At 41.4% G+C, this 17,166-nt stretch overlaps 1 protein-coding gene across 1 annotated transcript; it reads left to right on the top strand.

Annotated features, from left to right (window-relative positions):
* The first annotated feature begins 3,416 nt into the window (after positions 1 to 3,416).
* On the top strand, positions 3,417 to 15,913 carry LOC117535340 (zinc finger and BTB domain-containing protein 45-like). Its single transcript, XM_034199789.1, has 4 exons — positions 3,417 to 3,425; positions 4,752 to 4,892; positions 5,851 to 6,118; positions 10,797 to 15,913. The coding sequence occupies exons 1-4, from the start codon at positions 3,417 to 3,419 to the stop codon at positions 11,198 to 11,200; spliced, it is 822 nt and encodes a 273-aa protein (XP_034055680.1). The 3' UTR covers positions 11,201 to 15,913.
* Positions 15,914 to 17,166: the final 1,253 nt, after the last annotated feature.

The raw sequence follows: 17,166 nt of genomic DNA, 5'->3' as shown, positions 1-17,166 counted from the left end.
CATGCACCCGCATACATACATACAACATGCACCCGCATACATACATACAACATGCACCCGCATACATACATACAACATGCACCCGCATACATACATACAACATGCACCCGCATACATACATACAACATGCACCCGCATACATACATACAACATGCACCTACATACATACAACATACACCCGCATACATACATACAACATGCACCTACATACATACAACATGCACCTGCATACATACATCATACACCCGCATACATACATACAACATGCACCTACATACATACTACAACATGCACCCGCATACATACATACAACATGCACCTGCATACATACATCATACACCCGCATACATACATACAACATGCACCTACATACATACAACATGCACCTGCATACATACATCATACACCCGCATACATACATACAACATGCACCTACATACATACAACATGCACCTGCATACATACATCATACACCCGCATACATACATACAACATGCACCTACATACATACATCATACACCCGCATACATACATACAACATGCACCTACATACATACAACATGCACCTGCATACATACATCATACACCCGCATACATACATACAACATGCACCTACATACATACATCATACACCCGCATACATACATACAACATGCACCTACATACATACAACATGCACCTGCATACATACATCATACACCCGCATACATACATACAACATGCACCCGCATACATACATACATCACATGCACCCGCATACATACATACAACATGCACCTGCATACATACATCATACATCACCCGCATACATACATACAACATGCACCTACATACATACATACAACATGCACCCGCATACATACATACAACATGCACCTGCATACATACATCATACACCCGCATACATACATACAACATGCACCTGCATACATACATACAACATGCACCCGCATACATACATACACCATGCACCCGCATACATACATACAACATGCACCTGCATACATACATACAACATGCACCCGCATACATACATACAACATGCACCCGCATACATACATACAACATGCACCTGCATACATACATCATACACCCGCATACATACATACAACATGCACCTGCATACATACATACAACATGCACCTACATACATACATACAACATGCACCCGCATACATACATACACCATGCACCCGCATACATACATACAACATGCACCTGCATACATACATACAACATGCACCTGCATACATACATACAACATACACCCGCATACATACATACAACATGCACCTGCATACATACATACAACATGCACCTGCATACATACATACAACATGCACCCGCATACATACATACAACATGCACCCGCATACATACAACATGCACCCGCATACATACATACAACATGCACCCGCATACATACATACAACATGCACCCGCATACATACATACACCATGCACCCGCATACATACATACAACATGCACCCGCATACATACATACAACATGCACCCGCATACATACAACATGCACCCGCATACATACATACAACATGCACCCGCATACATACATACAACATGCACCCGCATACATACATACAACATGCACCCGCTTACATACATACAACATGCACCCGCATACATACATACAACATGCACCCGCATACATACATACAACATGCACCCGCATACATACTCAAATGTGTGCAGAATAGTTACTGCACATATAACATACATCTCTCCATTGGTGGCAATAATCTCACCTTAATCGTGTATGAGGGTTTTCAGTCTGTGGCTATAAGGATGGTTTTATTGTCTCGTGCTTTTACATTCGTTTTGTTTTGTCCTATCGGTTTTGTCTAAATGTATTTATGCTGCTTTTTTATTTATGTATTGATGTACAGCACTTTGGTCAACTCTGTTGTTTTTAAATGTGCTATATAAATAAAATGGGATTGCATGTAGCAAGATATCTATGTATATCAGCTAACATACCAATTACTTAAATACAGAGAGAAGATTAATAAGAATAATAAATCCTCATCATAATGGCCTGAGGTGTGGCGTCATTACAATGAGAAACATCCAATAGAAGGGGAAGAAAACATTATTCTCACTATTTCTGTCACAACTCTTGAAAGGAGAGAAAACACAGCGGAGCGGATTTATGCCGCAGCCTGCTGCAGACAACACAAGGAACATCTGCCACACAGGACGCAGCTACAGGCCTGTCAGTATGTTCCTCTAAAGTGCTGCAGAGTCACTCACGACATGAAATGGAGCAATTTGGGAGGAGGTTAGGGCGTTGTGTTTTTCATGTGAAGGAAAGCATGTGATCATCCATTTACCCAGCACTGCTTGAAATAATCTAATCTTCTGAACATGAGCAGTCTCACTGTTCTGCTCTTTAGATCATTTGACACAGTGTGAAAACATCTCATCACAAACCTTTGAAACCTGATTCATCTTCGAGCATTGCTTTTCATTTTGGAAGTGTAAGACAAAAACGAGCCTCCGATTGTGGTACCTTAGCCATTTTACAAATCGTGTTTTTTACTTATCTTTCTACTAATGAAGAAGAAGAAGATTCAACTTATTGTCATTACGTAGTACAGGTACTATGTAACGAAATTGTTTCTCTGCATTTGACCCATCCTAGTGTTAGGAGCAGTGGGCTGCAATTATGTACGGCGCCCGGGGAGCAGTGTAGGGAGCGGTGCCTTGCTCAGGGACACCTCGGTAGCACTTGGTCTTTCCGGGACTTGAACTGGTGACCTTCCAATTGCCAAGCCAAGTCCCTATGGACTTCGCCACCACCGCCCATTTGATCCTTTTCAAATGTCAAGACTATTCATGCCCAATATTGAGAGATGGTTTCATCTCAAAATAACTTATTATGAAAAGAGTTAGAGGTATGATAAAATACACTGTGAGACATTTAAAGGTCCCGTGTCATGGCCATTTCTACTGATCATAATTCCATTGTTGAGGTCTACTAGCATAGATTTACATTGTTCAATGTTCCAAACTCACATTGGTTTCTCAAACAGCATCTCTGTATAGTGTGTGTATTCACTCTCTGTCCTACACGGCTTGTTGGAGCTCCTGCCCCCCCCCCCCTCCCTGTGAGCCCACTGTGCTCTGATTGGTCAGCTCGCCCACTCTGTTCTGATGAGTCCACCACCGTTACAGCGGGACATCAGTGATTATGTGTTACTATGGCGTTTGTTAGCAACCAGGAAATGACACCAGTAATGACAAACAGATGAGAATGCTGCGTGGGGTCTGGGTGCCGTGTTGGCGGGACGTTGCGGGGCTCGCTGCTCCGCCCTTTGAGGCTCGAGGAGCGGACAGTGTGAGCTGGGTTACTGGTGTTGTTTCCTGGTTGCTGCGTGGGGTCTGCGGGACATCGCGAATGGATGCGGTAAGGGGGGGTGCTGAGGGGGCTGCAGCACCCCCATCTGCGAGGCTCCACTAGCGAAAATAAAAAAATGAGATGTTGCAGGTTATCTTCTGCTATCTTAAGCCGTTAAAAGTGTAAAAGTATACCTTAGACTCGGCAAGGAGAAGTAAAGCTTCAGGATATAATCAAACAAACCGCTATACCGTTAACTGACAGTGTTAGCTGATCTAAAATGAATGCTAGAGGAGCTAGCAAGATTTTCCACTGATTCCGATATCCTTCTTATTGTATAAGTAGTTAGCCTAGCTGTAAATAGCGCCAACATCTCAACAATGTTCTTCTACTGGGACATGTCTCCATGCTCTAATGTTCAAAAAGCTCTTCATTGTTCTCATACTGTCTGTGCTGCAGCACCTCTTTTCACCCTCTGTCTGAAACCAGAGCCCAGTCTGCTCTGATTGGTTAGCTGGCCGACTCTGTTGTGATTGGTCAACCGCTTAGAGATGTCCCGCCCCTTAGCCTATCACGTACAATGTGTTGGAGCGCTAGCCAATAGAAGCGCAAGTGTTACAAAGTGATGTCACTATGTTATGGAAGTAAACAAAGGAGTCCAATGGAGGCGTTTCAGGCAGGGGAACTTTGGGATTTTAGCCTTTAGCATGTTATGTTATGCTATTAATGTTAATTCTTGATGAATGATGAAAGGTTACTTAAACATTTTTTTCTTAATGTTCTAAAATTGTTTGGGCCCCCGTGGTGAGGTTGTTTGGGGTGGCCAATAGGGTGGCCAGGATTCACCCCCCAGCTCCGCCACTGTTATCCCCCTGACAAACAGAAACAGTCCTGTTGGGACCCTGCTCCCTTCACCTCAGACGAGCTTCACCCACCCTGGTATTTCTTCACACATTATCTCCCCGGCAGCCATACGTTAAAGTGTACCTTTGATCCCTGCTGTTTTGACAGAAATGCAGCGCGACTGGTCGGACCGCTCTGTACAAGTTGATCTTTCCAACGTCACTCTCGCATGTGGACGATAGGGGTAAACAATAGGTTGTAAATGCAAATACTGGGGGACGTGGTCTGTAGGTATATGTACAAGAGAGGAGACGCAGTGAAGGACCAAACATATGTAGTTAGGGTTTGTTTCTTTATGCACACATTCATCAAGGGAGACGAGGAAGTTGTGAATCTATGGAGCAGGTAATCGTTCAGTACTTAAAGATACAGTATGTTATTTATCTGAAGCCGAAAACATGAAATCTATTGAAGCTGCTGTTGTCAGTTTTCCTGAGATATGAGTTGGGTTCTTTAATTATTTATCCTGTGTGTTTTTGTGTGTATTTTCAGAATTTTTACGATGAGCAGGGGGTGTTTTCGGAGAGTTTCTGGCCCCAGAGTGAGCCTCCTCAGGCCATGGCTTTCAACCCCAGAGGGAGGGTCAACAAGCCCCTGACTCCCCCTCCCACCTCTCAGTCCATCAACAACCAGGTCAGTGTGCTCAGCCGCTCATAAGCAACACCTAATTATATTCAAGCTGTACTGCAATTACAGAAACACTTTGGAAATTGCATATCGTTTTCTGATGACTTTCAAGGACATTTTATTAATTAGGAACTCTCTTTTTAATTAAATATCTAAATGTTATGGAATTCTGATACCAGATAATTCTCCAGTATCTTAATATTAACATTAATTATTAAATATGGAGAAAAATCAAGCTCAAGATGTATAAGACAGATCACTTTATCACTACAAATAATACAGAATCCAAGCAGAATTGAACACATAGAAGCTCTAGGGAAACTCAGAACAATGAAACGGGTGATGGAGTTTTTTTTAGATGCAGTCTACTCATTTTGATTGACAGGTGTGTCAACCAATGGAGCCTCTTTCCTTATTTACCCATAATATATATGTATAAACAGATATACTCCCACACACACACACACACACACACACACACACACACACACGCATAAACAGCTGTCTATGCATACATGTTTACCGCACACTGTTATTATACTTTAAATACAACCCAAAAAATACATGATAATGATTATGAAGGAATACATTATAATAACACATTACTTAATTAAATCATTGAAAAAACGTTATCAACTTCTAGGTTTATTTTAGTTCTCAAATACCATTTGTTGTGTAGATATGGAATAGAAATACAATGCAATTTCAGATGATCTTTTAAACAGCACAGCAGAGAGAGAGAACATCGACCCCCTCCCCTTATATTTGTAAATATCTAAACAAAATAAATACAAACAAGGAAATATAAAAACATGTTCACAGTTAATTTTCACATTTATTCTGATTGTGACTATCTTTTGAACAAAACAGAATGGCACAAATCAAAGAATTGTATTGTAGATATCTAAACAAAAGAAAGGACATTTTCTCCGGCGCTAACAGTTGACGTTTTCTTCGTCCTCAGCTCCTCTTCCAGTACCCAGTGAGCCAATCGCAGCCATCCCCCTTCTATGTGGGCGGGCCAATGGGTGGGATTGACAGCATGGCGGGGGCGGAGCCAACTCAACAGGCTCCACCTCCTGCGCCAATGACCCCGGCCCCGCCCCCTCCCGCCTCCTCGGCAGGCCCCTCCCCTTCCTCCCAGGGATCTGAGACCTCGTTCGACTGCACGCACTGTGGCAAATCTTTACGTTCCAGGAAGAACTACAGCAAGCACATGTTCATCCACTCCGGTAAGACTCCAGAGGAGTAGTGGAGTACAAATACTTCGTTACTGTACATAAGTACATCGTTCTGGTTTCAGTACTTTACTCCACTACTTGTTTTTCTGACGACTTTTTACTTTGACTTCTTACATGTTGAACTCAAATACCTGTACTTTCTACTTCTTACACTGTTGAACACAAATACCTGTACTTTCTACTTCTTACATGTTGAACACAAATACCTGTACTTTCTACTTCTTACATGTTGAACTCAAATACCTGTACTTTCTACTTCTTACATGTTGAACTCAAATACCTGTACTTTCTACTTCTCACATGTTGAACACAAATACCTGTACTTTCTACTTCTTACATGTTGAACTCAAATACCTGTACTTTCTACTTCTTACATGTTGAACCCAATACCTGTACTTTTCTACTTCTTACATGTTGAACACAAATACCTGTACTTTCTACTTCTTACATGTTGAACTCAAATACCTGTACTTTCTACTTCTTACATGTTGAACTCAAATACCTGTACTTTCTACTTCTTACATGTTGAACTCAAATACCTGTACTTTCTACTTCTCTCATTTTCCAAACAGCTGGTTCCTTTAGTCTGAATGTGTGTTTGATGCGTGATCATTATTATTTAGAGTCATTGCGTGCCTATTAATTTGAACACGATCCGTGTATCCATCATTTCCTGGTCTTCTCTAAAGAAGAGGGACCAATGGAAACGTTGTCATGTTGCCGTTGTTCAGCATGGAAACATTCATTAGCTTACAATGACATTATTGTTCTATTAATATAAAGGGAGGTCAGGTACTCTTTAAAACAGCTGCTAGTTATGGGTACTTTTTACTGAAGTACATTTCAAAGCCTCTTTACTTTGACTTGAGTAAAGAAGTTTAGTCAGTACTTCTACTTTCACCAGAGTATTTTTAAACACGAGTATCTATCTTCTACTTGAGTAAAGGATGTGTGTACTTTTGCCCTCTCTGCAAGCCTCATCCTACACCTGGCTTTGTGTCTGATCTATAGTAGTATATTTTGTATAAACGATCAATCAATTGACGTGGATGCCATGTGTAAAGGGTTGTTTGCCGTGTCAACATCTCAGGTAATTTGGTTTAACGACACATTTACTCGTTGTTGTTCGCCGTCAAAACTCTAATGGAGCTGTTCTCATCGCGGATGTACAGTAAACTAAGAGTTTGAGAAAGGGTTCCACGATATCAGAAAAACATGCGATAACACTGTTTAATATTGCGATAACGATATCACTTATCAGCTGAGTAAATGATACCTCTGTTGGTTGGCAAGACTTGCATCAAACCCGTGTTTGTAGAACTTAATCTTTATTGAAACGTAAATACTTCCAAATAACTAACGTACGTTATTTTTACATACCAGTTTTTTTCTGCCTCGTCTCTCCCCCTTTCATTGCATTCAAAATATGCTATAATGTGAGATGTTAACAGGGACTGATCCATGCAAATGTTCTCTTTGCACAAAAAAGTGATTATTACCTCAATTTGATGCATATAAGGGTATGTTCGTTATCCTAGGTCATGTTTCTTACATTTTCTAAAATCGCAAAATATTGCCCTGCCAACAGTGTTACGATATATTGGGATGTATTTAATCTTAACCCATGTCTCATCATACATATTGTATCGTGACATTGTTACATACAGACCTAATGTAAACGGCATATAGACACAGTGTTCTACTGAGGAAAGTGGAACATTTAGCTTCTTAAGCGCAATATTTTTCTCAAATGACCAAAAATAGGCTAAAAAGAGAGTTAATATAAGAGTACATTCATCAGGTGGATTTGAAATGTATATTGACAAAGCTCTGTGACTGCTGGATGTTTGAATACGTGAACAAGTTCATTATAAAAGGATTTATCAAGGCTGTGCGTCGTCTGCCAGAAAGAAAATCCTGCAGCTTGAATTCGTACTTCCTCTCTCAGACGATAAACCTTGAGCTTCTGAAGAGGCGGAGGCAAAGATCTCTGGATGCTGTACAGATATATATTCCACCATACAGAGGCATTCATTATTGATAACATGGAGGATCCTCTGAAAGCATATACTGTATAGAAAGAACCAACCCTAAACCTGTGAAAGACTTCTTATATCATCTTACCTCTAGTAACTCCAATCTAACACATTTACTTTGAATGATCTAGATCAGGGGTCTCCAACCTTTCTTCATCTGAGAGCTACTTTGAAAAAATGAAAGTGGCCAAGAGCTACTTGCATCACATCGCTTAATTAATCGCACATCAGTTGAATTAAACTTTTGCACACGTGTGAAATTGCAATACCTAACCCTTAAAAGGTCAAACTCTTCACTTCACATCGAGGTCCAAGAAAACAACAATTTCTCACATATTATTATGGCCCACATAAATTCACTTAAATGTCCTTAATCACCACCTGACAAGCATCTTATGGCACATGTGTACAATAAGTGGCATTCACTCTTTTTCACAGTTAGTGAGATGAATGGCGCTGCATGGAGTCCACCAGACAGGTGTATGCTGGAGTGTACCCACTTAGGTGCACTCTAATAGAGTCATTTAAATGGTCATCCGTCAGTCTTGTTCTGTATTTAGATTTCATTCATGTCAGAAAAAGCTGCTTCACAAAGGTCTGTAGAACAGAACCAAAAGCAGACGTGTTCAGTGCTGCTTGGTGGATGTTCTTATAGTTTTCTGGGTCTACAAGGCTCCAGAAATGTTGTGAGTTTGGCTGAGACTCTTCTTCTTCTTCTTATTCCTAGGATGAGGAGGAGGAGGAGGAGGAGGAGGAGAGGGAGGAGGAATGGAGGAGGACCGCAGGACCGGCAGGAGGAGGAGGAGGAGGAGGCAGGAGGGGGAGGGTCGAGGAGGAGGAGGAGGAGGGGGAGGAGGAGGAGGAGGAAGGAGAGCGATGAGTGAGGAGGCAGGAATGAGGAGGAGGGAGGAGGAGAGGAGGAGGAGGAGGAGGAGGAGTGTAGGAGAGGAGGAGGAGGGGAGTGAGTGAGGAGGAGGACGAGGATGAGATGAGGTCAGGAGGCTAATGAGGGAGGAGGAGGAGGAGAGGAGGAGGAGGGAGGAGGAGGAGGAAGGAGGAGGGAGGAGGAGGATGGAGGAGGATGAGGAGGAGGAGAGGGGAGGAGGAGGAGAGGGGAGGAGGAGGGAGAGAGAGAGAGGAGGAGGAGGAGGAGGAGGACGGAGGAGGGGGAGGAGGAGGAGGCAGGATGAGGAGGAGGAGGAGGAGGAGGAGGGAGGAGGAGGCTAGTGAGGAGGGGGAGGCGGAGGAGGAGGGGAGGAGGAGGAGGAGGGAGGAGGAGGAGGAGGAGGAGGGAGGGGAGTGAGGAGAGGCTTCTGCTTCTTCGCTTGCTTCTTATTCTTCTTTCTCTTTCTTCGGATTCTTCTTCTTTCTTTCTTCTTCTTCTTCTTCTTCTTCTTCTTCTTCTTCTTCTTCTTCTTCTTCTGCAATTATAAACCATAATAAATCAATTGTATAGCTCTAGCCTCCCTATATCTGTGTATGAAATTGTTCCATACTCAAAAACAATACGTCTGCAGTCTAGCTGCAGCTTCTAGCAACGGTCTTCAGCTCAAAAAAAGGACACTGAATGTCCTGAATGTGGCATCACGAACATGACTTAAGTCTGAACACAGCAGACAACAGGAGTATTTACAACAGCATATAAAAACATAGTGCATGTGGGTGCACACTTATTCTCTGTCTTACTGTTACATAAATCCCATGAATGTATGAGACTAAGTTAGCTTCATCATATCTCAATCAGTGATTAAGTGAATGCGTTGATGGCTAGGCCTCGTTAGGCCTTGTTAGGACTGGCTCACTTTAAGCTGCGTTTCCATTACAGTTTAGGAACTGGGGCAGTTACTATAGTAACGCAGTGTAGGCGGAGCCGTGACGTCATCTTCAATGAGAGCCCCAAAAAACAACACAGCCGTTAGCTCTTAGCACTCAGAGCTCACAGCTCATCATATCTGTTCAGAAACTAGACAAAAGTTAAAGTACAAACCACAGACTGCCTGTGTCATGGAGAATACAGTCGCTGGTTTATTTATGTCTGTATAGGCCGTTGTTGTGAGTGTGGACGGTCGGAGCATATATAACGTTAGCTTAGCCATGCTACATTTAGAAAACACGCATTTTAAAGGGTTTTTCGCCTGCCGTCTGTCTGCAGACTTGTCAAAGCATTAATTCATGGTTTTTACTAACCGGTATCAGTATGTTGTTACTTCGGCATCATTTTGAAACGTGTATTACAATTAAATCACGGTCAAATATGTTCATCTTGTTGTAGTTGTAGCCCCCTTGCCAGTGATTCTCTCTCTAGTTTAGCATACTCAGCCCGACTCAGCCTGGTTGTTCCTGGCCCTAGAACCACGATTTTATGGGGCCAGAAAAACTGTGAATTAGGACCCGCTAGCCGCTACTAGGCCAAGTGGAAACGCAACCAAAAACGGGCACGGCACGCTGAAAGCGAGCTCCGCGCTGTAGTGGAAATGCGCGATAAGTGACCTATCGGCGATGTAAGGGTGGAGAAGGTCACATATATATTCCGGTGCATTTCCACGCAGGGCTTTATATGTAATAACCAGAACCTTAAAATGAATTCTAAAAGTTCTGACGGCACTTCTTCTGTGTGTGTGTGTGTCCTGCAGGTCAGAAACCTCACCAGTGCTCCATCTGCTGGCGCTCCTTCTCTCTGCGCGACTACCTCCTGAAACACATGGTGGTGCACACAGGCGTGCGGGCCTTCCAGTGCTCCATGTGTGGAAAACGCTTCACCCAGAAGAGCTCGCTGAACGTGCACATGCGCACGCACCGAGCCGAGCGCACCTTCCAGTGCAACGTGTGCCAGCGGGCCTTCACCCACCGCACGCTGCTGGAGCGCCACGCCCTGCAGCACGCCCACCCCCACCCCCCCCAGGGGAGAGGGGCCGACATGACCTCGCCCCCCAAGCACAGCCCCCCGCCGATGGGGGGGTCCTCAGGTATGGCTACGGCCGCTGGGATGGTGGGAAACATGGCCAACATGCCCAGCCACGGAGCCTCATCTACCTAAAGGTCTAGTGGGCAGCTAGTGGGAGATGTGGAGGAGTTCCCGAAAGTTTTATATGAGAAATGTTTAGTACGGGGTCCCCAGGACGTAGAAACTGCTGGGTGCTAAGGTTCATATGTTGGGCGATTTTCACGATTATTAATAATAATTGATTACATTTGTATAGCGCCTTTCAAGGGACCCAAGACCGCTTTACATAGTGAACAAACAAACAAACAAAAGGGGTGCATAATAAAGTAAAAATTAACTGTTAGGGGTCAAAGGCCATGGTGGCACGATTGGCATAAGTTGCGTTGATTAGCATACGCAGACAATAGCTAAAAAATGGCTTGGCTGATTTGGACAATTTTGGTGTGGCATATTGAGGATGTTAAATCTATACTGACGTTTCTATGGTTAAAGAAAATGACAGTTTTGAGTCCTGTAATTCCCAAACTTCTTCAAATCAGTTCACCGGGAGTACAGAGATGGAGACTTCAACCCGAACCCTTTTTTTTATATTGTCTGGATCTGCTAATTAACACAACTTAGTATGCCAATTGTGCAAAATCGCCCAACAAATGCAAGTTAGCATCCGATAGTTCCTTAGTGCTGGGGACCCTTGCTATACATTTCTATCATAAAACTTTGGGGTATTCAACATTTTAACGGGTTCACAATCAGACTGAGCTGCCAGATAGACTATAGGGGGAGAATAAGGGGAGGATAGGGAGCCCATTCCTCAAACCGACCATGTTTAGGGTCCTAGTTCTGGTCGGAAAAGCACTTACAGGTTCCCGTCTTTTAAACTTAACGACACTTTCAATCAGGGTTCCTACACACGGCTGGATAATAATGTAGATTTCTAAGGTGGAATTGCACATAATCCTGGAAACATTTGTAAACAAAAAGAAAGTTGTTCTCTCCCCAGAAACCCGTCTTTTAACAGTTGTTTGTAGTCCTTCCCTCGTGTTGTGACATGTGTTGCTGTTATCATGCGCTAAAGAGCGACACCTCTAACAATCACACACCTTGATGAACAGCCATCCAAAATCCAGCCAAAGTGTTTTTTAAATGTGTAGGAACCCTGTTTCAAAGACACCAGAGAGTCACCAAAGGTTAGGGAGTGGGTTGGGAGGGATGGGGTTAAAAAGAGAAGCCAGTAAGGAAGGGTTATTAGGGAGGGGGGGTGCAGGGCTTTATTCACCCTCAATTCATTTACTTCAGGAGTCAAGTTAAAGTGCATCAAATCAAACGTAGATGATATATCTGAGTTTATGTTATGAAGCACTTTGTTCAGGAAAACAATCCAAAAACTAAATTCAAGAAATCATAATTTCTCTTTAATATTTAAGAGGTTTTCTATTAGAAAAGGTGTCGTGTATATTTTAACACTAGTTTTTGCAACCTTTGTTAGCCAGTATTATCATACATGTAAACCGAAAGACGAGGCTTCCTTCTTTTACAATCCTCACACACACACGCTTTTAAATATTACATTTTAAATGGTTATATATTTAGTTAAACTAGAAGAATTGTTTAAAAGTGAACTTATAAAGCACTTAAATATGGTTGTTACGCTGGAAAATGTAAGCAAAGACCTGCATTTGCTAGAATCTGAAAATGTTTTTACATCCCTCCTCCAGGAGTTAAAAGTATGAAACAAAAACCGGTTTGTATCTCGCTCACACTCGTCTGTGGTTGAATGTGTGGCTAAAACACAGACATTAAACGATAGAAACACCTTAAAAGCCTTATTATTAAAAAAAATCCCTTTTTTTATACATTAGAGAAAGAAATTCCTGAATTAACTGAATTGAAAGTGAATAGAGCCCGGAGCTATTCAACGCAGGGGGACAAAGGAGGTGATGAAGACTCAATGTAGAGTAGTCAGAGGGAGACTACAGCAGGGAGGAAGAGGAGGAGGAGGAAGAGGAAGAGAAGGCGTGATGCACAGCAGTGTGAATGAAATTCACCATCATCCATCAGACAGCTTTGTAACATTTTCCACAGGCGCCACTGGTCGGCCCAGGATCATATACCTCGAAAAAAAAACAAGGACGGGACACTATTATCTCTTTTGAAATGTTTGGGAAACATTTCAGCATGTTTTACACACACACACACACACACACACACACACACACACACACACACACACACACACACACACACACACCTACAATTACCTCGGTGGTCCAAAGACAGTGCTTCACATCTTTTAAGCTACATCAGACAGATCCGTTTACTTTTTCAAAAAACGTACTAAAGTACTTCTGTGTAAAGTTCCTGTACACATCGCTATGACGCTCAGCTTGTTCTTTGTTGCTCATGTGATTCTTTGATGCAGAAATAGGGCAAAAAATATAAAAAAACATTTAAAGTGAAAGCCATTCAGAGGACTATGACAAATCAATGATTTTTATCAGGACTTTTATTAAGTGTTTGGTTGTGTTGGTCTTCTTGGGCTCTGGTTAATAATTATAATAATGAATGGGAAAATGTTTGTTGCTTAAAAAAACCTATAAAAGCTTTTCTCGCAGCGCTATAAAAAAAAAAGCTTTTTTTAAAGTTTTAGTAAAACTAAATTAATCATGAAAATGTACAATCACCCCGAGAAAGTTTAGACAAAGTCAAACTTGTGATAATGTTAATTATCACTTTAATATTTATTACAATTTGATCTCTATGCACAATTAAGTTTGCACATCATATGACTTAGACCTAGATGTTGTTGTCCAAGTATTTGGCTTAAGATTGTTTTTCCCCTATTCTTTATACCTTGATCTTAAAAAGACCTTAAGTGTTCCTGCTTTTTGCTAATTTCCCTTCATGTTTGTCAGTCGGAGCATTATATGATATTCAGTAGTTTACTTAAGCTTTGTAAGAGCCTTCTAATTAAAATGATTTCTTACGTGGACCTCCCCATCGTGAGCTTTGCGAGTGATGAGATCATTTGACTTCAATATCACTTTCATTTTCATTTTAAGAAGAGTGAATCCAGCAAAGGCTTTGATTCAAATCCTTTGTGTCTGGACTTCACTATAAATATTGACATGTAATGTCCCATTTTAAATGTGGTTAAAAAAACACTTGCTTATTTACGTGGCGCAGGCCTTTCAGCATGTGTTCATTGGCGTCAGAATGCTGCAAGTTAATTTGTTTCGCCAGCAATGCGGGTGATAATAGAGTGGTGCGGTGATGACGTATTACGACGATAGCATCTCACTGGCTCCCTCGACAAAAACAATGGGATTGTTCCATTGGATTTCGGCATATTGATGAATACAAGCTCTGTGGCAAACCCACGTTTATGATACTTACATGTTTTGTTCAGCAAGATCATCTCAACACATTTTAACACTTCTTTATGATGAAGTAAAAAGCTAACTGTAGGCTATAAAGGAATTACAGCACGGTCACATGACTTCATTTCAGCACCGCTAAGCTAAAGGTGGCTAATGTTCAACTCGATTATGTTTAGTCGTCTCATTTAGCACATTTTACAACTTTAAACCCTAATTATTTAAATAAGGGCTATACAAGTGTTTGTTCTGGGTAGTTGATTTAGTTTTAAATCAGCTGATTAATGGACGTTTCTTTCCCAATGGGAAAAAACGTTTTGGGCCCAATTAATTCACGGAGTTGTAGTACCGCTGTTTGGCCACTATGGGAATTTGCTTCGACGTGTGGCGCACTTCCTGGGGGCTTAACATTCACCAGTGGGCTATCTGAACGTTAAAATCTACTTGGCTAGCGTTAACCACAGACCTTATTTCAGGCCTCTTACCACAAAAACGTTAACTAAACCGGACGAGGTAAAATGCTAATTTAAATGCGGGCTATTAAAGAATATGTTCATAGTAGTTGATTAACTTAAAAATATAATATCCGCTGATTTAGAGACATCTGTTTTCCAATGTAAGTCAATGGGGGAAAAGTATTTTTGGGCCCAATGACGTCACGGACTGACACAGATAGCGTAGTACCACCGTTTGGCCACTAGGAGAACTTGCTAGAACAAACAGGAACATCTCGTAAACTAGTGTCAACCACAGACCTTATTTCAGGCATCTCACCACCAAAAAACGGTCATAAAAAAACTTCAAGACGAGGGAGCCGGAACCATAAAATGCTGACTTATTTCCGGGTATTAGGACTCATTCCTGCACCACTCTATAGATAATTAAAAGAAGCTGGACTGAAACTCCTCCAACTCTCTGTTGGCTATAAGCTATATGTAACATTTTACGCCAAACCTTTGGTGCTTTTTTAGGAAATATTTACCTCATTTGCCAGTGTCCATGCTGTGGTCTGTTTGGTGAATAAGCAGTGTTGATCTGTTTCAGAGGTTTCGGTGCATCTTGTCTGAGGCGGACCCTTGAACAGTACTGTAATATGTGTGCTTTGAAGCCATGTCAGCGCATTGTAACGTACAGTGTTATGCCTTTTTTCTGTTTTATTGGGAGGGAGGTTGATAATTGTTTTTCTACATTAATATTTCTTTAACAGAGGTTAAATATGTCAGAAGAAGAAGAAACAGTCATTTTATAAAAAATAAAAAAACCATTTGTCATCGTAAAACCACATCTTTTATGTATAAAAAGACTAAAAGGCATGATTTTAACTTTTTCTGAGAACTTAGATGTCGTACTCAATGAATTAATTGAATTTTAAAAATGAGTGATTTCAAAGATTTCTTTCTCCAAATAAAAAGTCTTCTATGGCTCAAGGCCAGCTGTGTGTCACAGAGTACATTGTTTTCCCAATTCGGGTGGAAGGGACACTACTGCACTGAACGTGAGTAACTCTGATATTGTATTTGGAGCGTGTGTGTGTGTGTGACACTAGGTCAGGTGAGTAAATGCCTCAAATCATCAATATAGTGTACTGCAAGTTTGCTTAATTTGTATATCTTGTTTACTAATTTGATCAGATTTTGCCAGATTTAATTCAATATGCTTATAATATTATACTTTTGGTTGTTTGTGTTAAGCTTCGGTGGAAAAGGAATCCAGATTTATTAATGGTAAAGCTGAAAAACTGTACTGAAAAGTCCTCATTATGCGACAGAATGGCCGGTCAGAGTTATATACATTTAAAGAGTTTTAGAACATCACTATTAATTGTTAAAGGGACTCTAATAAGCTGATGTTCAGGTGTATATCAGTATGTAGTGTCTCTACTTTAAAGAGTCCTCTCCTGCTGATGTTCAGGTGTATATCAGTATGTAGTGTCTCTACTTTAAAGAGTCCTCTCCTGCTGATGTTCAGGTGTATATCAGTATGTAGTGTCTCTACTTTAAAGAGTCCTCTCCTGCTGATGTTCAGGTGTATATCAGTATGTAGTGTCTCTACTTTAAAGAGTCCTCTCCTGCTGATGTTCAGGTGTATATCAGTATGTAGTGTCTCTACTTTAAAGAGTCCTCTCCTGCTGATGTTCAGGTGTATATCAGTATGTAGTGTCTCTACTTTAAAGAGTCCTCTCCTGCTGATGTTCAGGTGTATATCAGTATGTAGTGTCTCTACTTTAAAGAGTCCTCTCCTGCTGATGTTCAGGTGTATATCAGTATGTAGTGTCTCTACTTTAAAGAGTCCTCTCCTGCTGATGTTCAGGTGTATATCAGTATGTAGTGTCTCTACTTTAAAGAGTCCTCCCTGCTGATGTTCAGGTGTATATCAGTATGTAGTGTCTCTACTTTAAAGAGTCCTCTCCTGCTGATGTTCAGGTGTATATCAGTATGTAGTGTCTCTACTTTAAAGAGTCCTCTCCTGCTGATGTTCAGGTGTATATCAGTATATAGTGTCTCTACTTTAAATAGTCCTCTCCTGCTGATGTTCAGGTGTATATCAGTATGCAGTGTCTCTACTTTAAAGAGTCCTCTCCTGCTGATGTTCAGGTGTATATCAGTATGTAGTGTCTCTACTTTAAAGAGTCCTCTCCTGCTGATGTTCAGGTGTATATCAGTATGCAGTGTCTCTACTTTAAAG

Source organism: Gymnodraco acuticeps, unplaced genomic scaffold (assembly GCF_902827175.1).
Source record: "Gymnodraco acuticeps unplaced genomic scaffold, fGymAcu1.1, whole genome shotgun sequence".
Taxonomy (NCBI): Eukaryota; Metazoa; Chordata; class Actinopteri; order Perciformes; family Bathydraconidae; genus Gymnodraco; species Gymnodraco acuticeps.
Note: the sequence above shows the minus strand (reverse complement) of the source record. Positions and strands in the feature narration are given on the sequence as shown.

Excerpts from the sequence above, each read along its gene's own strand:
- LOC117535340 (XM_034199789.1), top strand. Across the intron at positions 4,893-5,850 it reads CTCAGTCCATCAACAACCAG|CTCCTCTTCCAGTACCCAGT; the intron begins GTCAGTGTGCTC and ends CTTCGTCCTCAG. Across the intron at positions 6,119-10,796 it reads GCACATGTTCATCCACTCCG|GTCAGAAACCTCACCAGTGC; the intron begins GTAAGACTCCAG and ends TGTGTCCTGCAG.